The following is an 8,427-nucleotide window of genomic DNA, read 5'->3' as shown; positions in this document are numbered from 1 at the left end:
TGTATAATGAACACACATGACGCTCCATACTGTATAATGACCGCATGCATACTGTATAATGGCCGCACATGATGCTCCATACTGTATAATGACCGCACATGATGCTCCATACTGTATAATGACCGCACATGATGCTCCATACTGTATAATGACCCCACATGATGCTCCATACTGTATAATGACTGCACATGATGCTCCATATTGTATAATGACCGCACATGATGCTCCATACTGTATACTGGCTGCACATGATGCTCCATACTGTATAATGACTGCACATGATGCTCCATATTGTATAATGACCGCACATGATGCTCCATACTGTATACTGGCTGCACATGATGCTCCATACTGTATAATGAACACACATGATGCTCCATACTGTATAATGGCCACACATGATGCTCCATATTGTATAATGACCGCACATGATGCTCCATACTGTATACTGGCTGCACATGATGCTCCATACTGTATAATGACCGCACATGATGCTCCATACTGTATAATGACTGCACATGATGCTCCATACTGTATAATGGCCGCACATGATGCTCCATACTGTATAATGACCGCACATGATGCTCCATACTGTATAATGACCACACATGATGCTCCATATTGTATAATGACCGCACATGATGCTCCATACTGTATACTGGCTGCACATGATGCTCCTTACTGTATAATGACTGCACATGATGCTCCATATTGTATAATGACCACACATGATGCTCCATACTGTATACTGGCTGCACATGATGCTCCATATTGTATAATGACCGCACATGATGCTCCATACTGTATAATGACTGCACATGATGCTCCATACTGTATAATGACCGCACATGATGCTCCATACTGTATAATGACCACGCATGATGCTCCATATTGTATAATGACCGCACATGATGCTCCATACTGTATACTGGCTGCACATGATGCTCCTTACTGTATAATGACTGCACATGATGCTCCATATTGTATAATGACCACACATGATGCTCCATACTGTATACTGGCTGCACATGATGCTCCATATTGTATAATGACCGCACATGATGCTCCATACTGTATAATGACTGCACATGATGCTCCATACTGTATAATGACCCCACATGATGCTCCATACTGTATTATGGCCACAGTTCTCCATACTGTATAATGACATACAGGCACGCAGCTCACACACATGCAGCATCACACACACACAGTATCACACATACACACGCAGCATCACAAACGCAGCTCACAAACACATGCAGCTTTGACACAAATGCATCACACATGCAGCCATCACACACACACACAGCCATCACACACACACGCAGTCATCACACACACACGCAGCCATCACACACACACACGCAGCCATCACACACACACGCAGTCATCACACACACACGCAGTCATCACACACACGCAGCCATCACACACACGCAGCCATCACACACACACACGCAGCCATCACACACACACACACACGCAGCCATCACACACACACACACACACGCAGCCATCACACACATGCAGCCATCACACACACCCAGCCATCACACACACCCAGCCATCACACACACACACACCCAGCCATCACACACACACACACACCCAGCCATCACACACACACACTCAGCCATCACACACACACACCCAGCCATCACACACACACACCCAGCCATCACACACACACACCCAGCCATCACACACACCCAGCCATCACACACACCAGATACCTCATACACACATGACACACACACAAATGCAGCATCACACATCTCACACACACACACACATCACACACACACACAATCTCCTCTGTGGTGCAGGGGCGGCTGATCTGTCCATGTGCAGCTCTTCAGTTTCTCCGGCTGCTCACAGCTCTGCACTGTCCCGGCACCTCCCCCGTCTCTCCTTCTCTGCCGGGATAGCAGCTAAGAGCAGGAGACGCCAGAGCTCTGTGCACACACCTCAGGTAGTGAGTCGCTGACCTCTCATCTTGATCGCTGCTGGCTCTCTTCCTCAGCGTGGCAGCGCCGCACACACAGGGGGCGGGGGCGGGGGCGGGGGAGGGATCGGTCGGGAGGAGACCCAGCATGTATAAGAAAAAAAAAACAGCCACAAACCTAATCGGGCTCTCTCTACGTCCCGGAAGTGGGCGGGGCTTCACCGGCGGCCGCAAATTCGGGATTTTAAATGCCCGAAGCGGGACAGCGGGACCCCGGTGCCAAAGCGGGACTGTCACGCTGAAATCGGGACGGTTGGGAGGTATGCATCCTGCCAGCGAGAGACATCCTGCCAGCGAGAGAGATCCTGCCAGTGAGACATACCCTGCCAGCGAGACATACCCGCTAGCAAGAGAGACCCTGCCAGAGACTGCTATGTGAGTACTGCCATCCAGCGTGTGTGTGTATGCCTGCCTTGCATGTGTTTTATTTTTCATACTGTGCTGGTATTTTTAATGGCTGTGCTGTGACTTGTGTGTGTGTGTATGCCGTGTGATGTGTGCCAGACCGCCTGCCTGCCTGACATGTGTTTTATTTTTCATACTGTGCTGGTATTTTTAATGGCTGTGCTGTGACGTGTGTGTGTGTGTGTGTGTGTGTGTGTGTTTGTAAATGCTGTGTGATGTGTTCTGCATTTTTTTGGTGATTTTTCATACATTAACATACTGTACTGGTATTTCAAATAAAGAGCAGTGTAGCTCCTACTGTCCAAACAAAAAAAAAAAGAAAAAAAAAAAATTTGTAATAAAAATTACACAAAACTGTCCGTAGTATGATTTCAAGATAAATTTAAAACTGGTCTACATTCAATAACGGTGTTTGATGTTCTATATCTAAATGCAGAATGCAAACCTTTGGTATACAAAATGTTATCTGGTTATAACTAGGGTAACCATAATTATCATTTTTGGGTATTGGTATTTTAACTTTGAATGAGGGAATTTTTTTTATAAGGTTGAAACTGTCTCTGAAAGAAAGAGCTGAAGATCCTGTGGTGACGTCATCACTATCATAGGGCTTTCAGCATTTATCAGCTCCGCCTCCTGATCACATGACGATGAGGTCACATCAGGTCCTTCAGCTCTCAGCAGCTCAGTCCTGGTTGTGTGCAGCTCGTGTTTATCTGGTATCAACCAGCAGCAGATTTCTGGTTCCTGCTGTTCTGGTGAGATGTGGAGAGAGGGGCAGAATGTGGAGATGGATGAGCAGAATGCGGAGTCGTATGGGGCAGAATGCGGAGACTGATGGGGCAGAATGTGGAGATGGATGGGGCAGGATGTGGATTTGGGTGGAAAATATTTTGGCGGGGGGCCCCATTTGGAAGTTCGCACCGGGGCCCATAACTTTGTAGTTACGCCACTTTATAGTAGCTTAGAACTGTCTTTATACTTGCAGATTCTAGGGACCAAGGAACTAGGGACCAAGACGACGCAGGCAGACCCCCCAAAGTTTTGAAAACATGTAAGTATAAAGTCCCGAAAAGCTGCGTCTATCCTTTTGTATAGTAGCTTAGAACTCTCTTTATACTTGCAGATTCTAGGGACCAAGACAGACTCAGGCAGAATAACAATGTCTTCATCTGAGAGCCCCCCCTCACATCGTCAGCCACCTGAGGTTTTTTTATTATTATTCCTAAATTTTTTTTGGTACATCTCTGGTAATGTTTTTGAACCCTATATGTATTTATTCTGTTTTCACAGGAAGAAGAAGGAGGAGCAGCAGCAGCAGCAGAGGAGCTTCATGAAGGAGACGGGCAGGGTGGAGAAATGAGAGGAGCGGGAGCGCATAGTGTAAGTTTTGCAGATACAGATCCTCACATAAAACACACTACACCCAACACAAACATTCAGCACAGCACACACACAGTACATATTCCTCCATCCAAGCACATAATTTATTTATTATTTATTTTTTTATTAGTCTTCACAATCCGGGGCTCGACGTAGAGTTCCTCAGAGCACCTACCATAGTCGTCGGAATGCTAGGCGCGGCAGTCACCGCAGAGTAAGTTCCTTTTTTGGTTTGGTGTTTAGCAAACTGTAAAATTCATGTGTTATAATCTTTCCCTTTTTATTCTTTTTTTTTTTTGTTAAAAGGCTTCACAGCGTGCTCCCGAACAGGATGAGGAAGAGGACGAGGGCATAGATGTGGACACCCTCATCCAAGCGGTCCAAAGTCGGGAGCCGCTATGGAAGATGTCGGACCGCCGCCATGCTGACCAGTACGTCACCCGACGGCTATGGGAGGAAGTGTGCAATGCTGTCATTGATAACTGGGAGGAACTCGATGCTGGGGCCCAGGATCTAGCACGTAAGTATTCACAGTTCATTAACGTGTGTTAGCATGATTTAATGTGTTGTATAGTAACCTTTTTTTGCTTTCTCTTTCCAGGTAACAGGGTAATCGTGCGGTGGCGGTCACTGAGGGATCGCTTTAAGAGGGAGTTCAATAAGGAGATGCAGGCCCCGAGTGGATCTAGAGGACGCAGGAGCAGGTATAAGCATTCCAGAGCCCTGTCGTTCCTCCGGTCGACGCTGCTGAGCAGAAGGTAAATATTCAACACCACAAGTTTTCAGTCAAACTGTTAAAATGTGTAACCTTCTATTTTTTTTGGCAGCAAGGGCAATTGTAATATCAAGATACTAATTTTTTTTGTTTGTTTCTTCTTTAACAGTACTGTCAGCAGCACTCGGGAGCCTGCATCAGAGTTACACCCCTCTGGAGCGATCCCTCAGGGGTCCGCCACCGTGGACCACGTCGACCCTTCTGTGTCTGCACCTTCCCTTTTGTGTGATCCCTCGGCCCCATCCACCAGCACTGGAGCAGCAGGGTGGACTTCGTCACTTGAAGCTGCAGGTGATGAGATGGAGTTCCCTTTACCCCACCCCTCTGACACTGCCGCAACATCTAGACCACCTTTGGGGTCAGGACGGCAGCGCCAGAGAGGTCAGGAAAGGAGTGATGCGCCTGAATTTTTGCATTTGAATGCAGCCTTCCAGAATGCCATCAAGCTTTTGGGTGAGCAAACGTCTGCTGGGTACAATATGCTTCACAAATGCATATTGGAACTCAAGAAAACAATCAGTATCATACCATGCTGCAAGCAGCAATGAAACTGACAAAAGCACACCATAAATAGAGTATAACAATCAATTTTTATTTGTATCCCATATATACATATAAACAAAAAACAAAAAAACTAAAAAACTGGTCTATCTCAGATTGTGAGGGACTCATAGGGTTACTAATCACTTTCATCCACATGTGCAAATTATATAATAGTAACAAAATAAAGTACATATATGTCTCGATAAATAACCTGCTCAATGTCTATCGCTCCTAAGAAGCCTAATACAGGTATAATGAGACAGTACCTGCCATAGTACAAAGCAAGGGGCCGAGGCTGCATGCATGCCACCTTACGGTAATTGCACCATACACAGCCTCAGGACACCAACCATGCTTGCTACGAGCTACCATTTAGCAACAATGAATTACAACAAATAACAATAATATTGCTTACAAGGGATGAGTGAGGAGTCCCGGTCCCTCCAACCCCGACGCGCGTTTCGTGAACACTTCTTCAGGGGGCGGAATTCCCTCTACCCCGACACGCCCCCTGAAGAAGTGTTCACGAAACGCGCGTCGGGGTTGGAGGGACCGGGACTCCTCACTCATCCCTTGTAAGCAATATTATTGTTATTTGTTGTAATTCATTGTTGCTAAATGGTAGCTCGTAGCAAGCATGGTTGGTGTCCTGAGGCTGTGTATGGTGCAATTACCGTAAGGTGGCATGCATGCAGCCTCGGCCCCTTGCTTTGTACTATGGCAGGTACTGTCTCATTATACCTGTATTAGGCTTCTTAGGAGTGATAGACATTGAGCAGGTTATTTATCGAGACATATATGTACTTTATTTTGTTACTATTATATAATTTGCACATGTGGATGAAAGTGATTAGTAACCCTATGAGTCCCTCACAATCTGAGATAGACCAGTTTTTTAGTTTTTTTGTTTTTTGTTTATATGTATATATGGGATACAAATAAAAATTGATTGTTATACTCTATTTATGGTGTGCTTTTGTCAGTTTCATTGCTGCTTGCAGCATGGTATGATACTGATTGTTTTCTAGTGTTTAGTTAGCACATATTAATTGTGGATCACATATTTGATTTCAACAATATTGGAACTCAGCAGTCATCTGGATAGGATGCAGTCAGATGCAAACCAGTCACCAAGACACTGCTTTTTTTCAGTCAGTCCTCAGGCACATGGAGAATCTAACTCCTGACCTGCAGATGCATGTGATGCAAGGCTGCCACACTGCTCTAGTGCAGGCGATGTCCCAAGACCCTCCACCCACCCTTCATGTTTCAACACCTTTCCCCTCTCAAGTCGCCGTCTATCCTCCCGTCCGTCCTCCTCCCGTCCATCCTTCTCCCGTCCATCCTTCTCCCGTCCATCCTCCTCCCGTCCATCCTACTCCTTCGCCATACCTTTCTTCCCCCCTCAGTATTTCCCAGTTCCTACCTTCCCCTTTCCATTCTTCCCCTTTAACTTCACCGTTCCCAATCCCACCAACACCTTCACCATACCTCCCACAAACCACATCTGTACCTCAACTCCCTGCCCAACCTCATGTTTTCACCACCCATTCCACTTCTGTTCCTCCCCGTGATGTCCTGTCCCCCCCTATCGACGTGGCCCGCCCTGTCAGCCCCTCCGCTACTATCTCCACCCCAAATTATGAGAACCTTTAAAAACTGTATGTAAATAAATAAAACTTTTTGTGGTTTAAAAACAATTTTATTGTCTCTCTTTTTTTAAAAAAAAAAAAAACTGTATTAAAACCACCAAGGTTATGGTAATAGTAAACATTACAAAATGTTTAAAGGGTACCGGTACAAAACATACAAAATACAGCAAGGTTAACCAAACAAAAAAATTGTATTTTTACAAGTTTGAAAAAAAATTTTTTTAAACCATTTGATACTGCCAGTCAACTGATCCTGCAGGAGACATGAAGTAGTCTGCAAAATTGTCCCGCATTCTGGAGACTGCTACTGGACTGCGAAAAGTTGTGTTGTGGTAGTCCGGCAAGGTGCTTTCTGAAACATTATCCTCCAGGGAAACATGTTCTTTTGATAAAACAAAATTGTGAAGTACCACGCAAGCCTTCACCACATCATCGACAGTTTCAGTCTGCAGTTTAATGGCAGTTAGTAGCACTCTCCATTTGGCAGTTAGGATGCCAAAAGCACATTCCACTACTCTGCGTGCTCTGGTTAAACGGTAATTGAAAATTTTCTTCCTCTGGGTCAGTCCACTACTTCCAAAGGGTTTAAGCAAATGTGGGGAAAGCTGGAAGGCATCATCTCCAACGCACACAAATGGTAATGGTGGACCGGTGGTTCCAGGGAGAGGTCTAGAGGGCGGAAAATCAAATGTCTCTCCATACAACCGACGCCCCATTGGTGAACTTTTAAAAATCTGTGAGTCATCTGCGCGTCCATATGCACCGATATCCACAGCGATGAACTTACAGTGTGCGTCGGCTATGGCCATCAAAACAATTGAAAAGTATTTCTTATAATTGTAGAATTCTGATCCAGAGCCAGAAGGTTTGACGATCCTTATATGTTTCCCATCAACTGCGCCGACACAATTTGGGAACTGGCATATTTGTTGAAAATTTTGTGCAATCTCCAGCCACCTCTCCTGCGATGGCTCTGGAATATATTCCGCTTGTAAGCACTCCCACAGTGCCCGGCAGGTATCTCTGATGATCCCGGAAATGGTGGATATCCCAAGCCTAAACTGAAAATGTAGCGATGAGAACGACTCTCCAGTTGCAAGGAATCTGTTAACAAAAGGAAAAGACAATAATTAATAAAAACTTCAAAAAACATCATTACAGTTATAAGTCTGATGAATGAGAATAATTTAAAAAATAAAATAAATAACTTACCGAATAGTCACCATGAGACGCTCCGCTGGTGATATGGAGAAACGCATCTGGGTGTCTCGTCTCCGTATAGAGTCTTCCACATGACCCAATAAAATTTCGAAATTTTCAGCCTTCATCCTCACATAGTTGAAGAACTTCTGAGGGTTTTCCCTCAGTTCAATGTAAAGTGTTGAATAAACACCACGGGTCATGCGTTGGGCTGTGATGGGTTGGATCCACAGCCTTCTCTTCCGCCGCTGCCGCAGGATCCGCAGGCTTTCCTCCTCCTTGTCCCGAACGATGACTGCCAACCGATGTGCCTCAAAAGTAAAATCCGCACATATCTTCGCTATGTTTGCCAGTACTTGCTCCATCGCTGCCACTTTCTCTAATAAACCCTTTCAAAGATGTGATGTAAATACACAGTATATATAGTTTTCCAGTAGTTTCCAGTAGCCAATCACATTGAG

The 8,427-nt window shown here is 45.3% G+C and overlaps 2 protein-coding genes across 2 annotated transcripts; one reads left to right on the top strand and one right to left on the bottom strand.

The window, feature by feature from the left end:
- Positions 1–3,600: 3,600 nt before the first annotated feature.
- Positions 3,601–5,119, top strand: LOC143817673 (uncharacterized). Its single transcript, XM_077299165.1, has 4 exons — positions 3,601–3,620; positions 3,707–4,316; positions 4,398–4,554; positions 4,681–5,119. The coding sequence occupies exons 2-4, from the start codon at positions 4,202–4,204 to the stop codon at positions 5,117–5,119; spliced, it is 711 nt and encodes a 236-aa protein (XP_077155280.1). The 5' UTR covers positions 3,601–3,620; positions 3,707–4,201.
- A 954-nt stretch (positions 5,120–6,073) lies between these two features.
- Positions 6,074–8,169, bottom strand: LOC143817672 (uncharacterized). Its single transcript, XM_077299164.1, has 3 exons — positions 7,979–8,169; positions 7,530–7,870; positions 6,074–6,138 (listed from the first exon to the last, which is right to left on the bottom strand). The coding sequence occupies exons 1-3, from the start codon at positions 8,167–8,169 to the stop codon at positions 6,074–6,076; spliced, it is 597 nt and encodes a 198-aa protein (XP_077155279.1).
- Between the last annotated feature and the right edge of the window lie 258 nt (positions 8,170–8,427).

This window comes from Ranitomeya variabilis, chromosome 3, assembly GCF_051348905.1.
Source record: "Ranitomeya variabilis isolate aRanVar5 chromosome 3, aRanVar5.hap1, whole genome shotgun sequence".
NCBI classification, from domain to species: domain Eukaryota; kingdom Metazoa; phylum Chordata; class Amphibia; order Anura; family Dendrobatidae; genus Ranitomeya; species Ranitomeya variabilis.
The sequence above is the reverse complement of the archived record's forward strand: the minus strand, read 5'-3'. Positions and strand labels throughout refer to the sequence as shown.

Bases quoted from the DNA above. Each gene is read 5' to 3' on its own strand.
- LOC143817672 (XM_077299164.1), bottom strand. From the start codon at position 8,169: ATGACCCGTGGTGTTTATTCAACACTTTACATTGAACTGAGGGAAAAC. The intron at 7,871-7,978 runs GTAAGTTATTTA...TTTTGTTAACAG, and splicing joins CGTCTCATGGTGACTATTCG to ATTCCTTGCAACTGGAGAGT. The intron at 6,139-7,529 runs GTGCATATGGAC...ACTAAACACTAG, and splicing joins GTTCATCGCTGTGGATATCG to AAAACAATCAGTATCATACC.
- LOC143817673 (XM_077299165.1), top strand. From the start codon at position 4,202: ATGTCGGACCGCCGCCATGCTGACCAGTACGTCACCCGACGGCTATGG. The intron at 4,317-4,397 runs GTAAGTATTCAC...TTCTCTTTCCAG, and splicing joins TGGGGCCCAGGATCTAGCAC to GTAACAGGGTAATCGTGCGG. The intron at 4,555-4,680 runs GTAAATATTCAA...CTTCTTTAACAG, and splicing joins TCGACGCTGCTGAGCAGAAG to TACTGTCAGCAGCACTCGGG.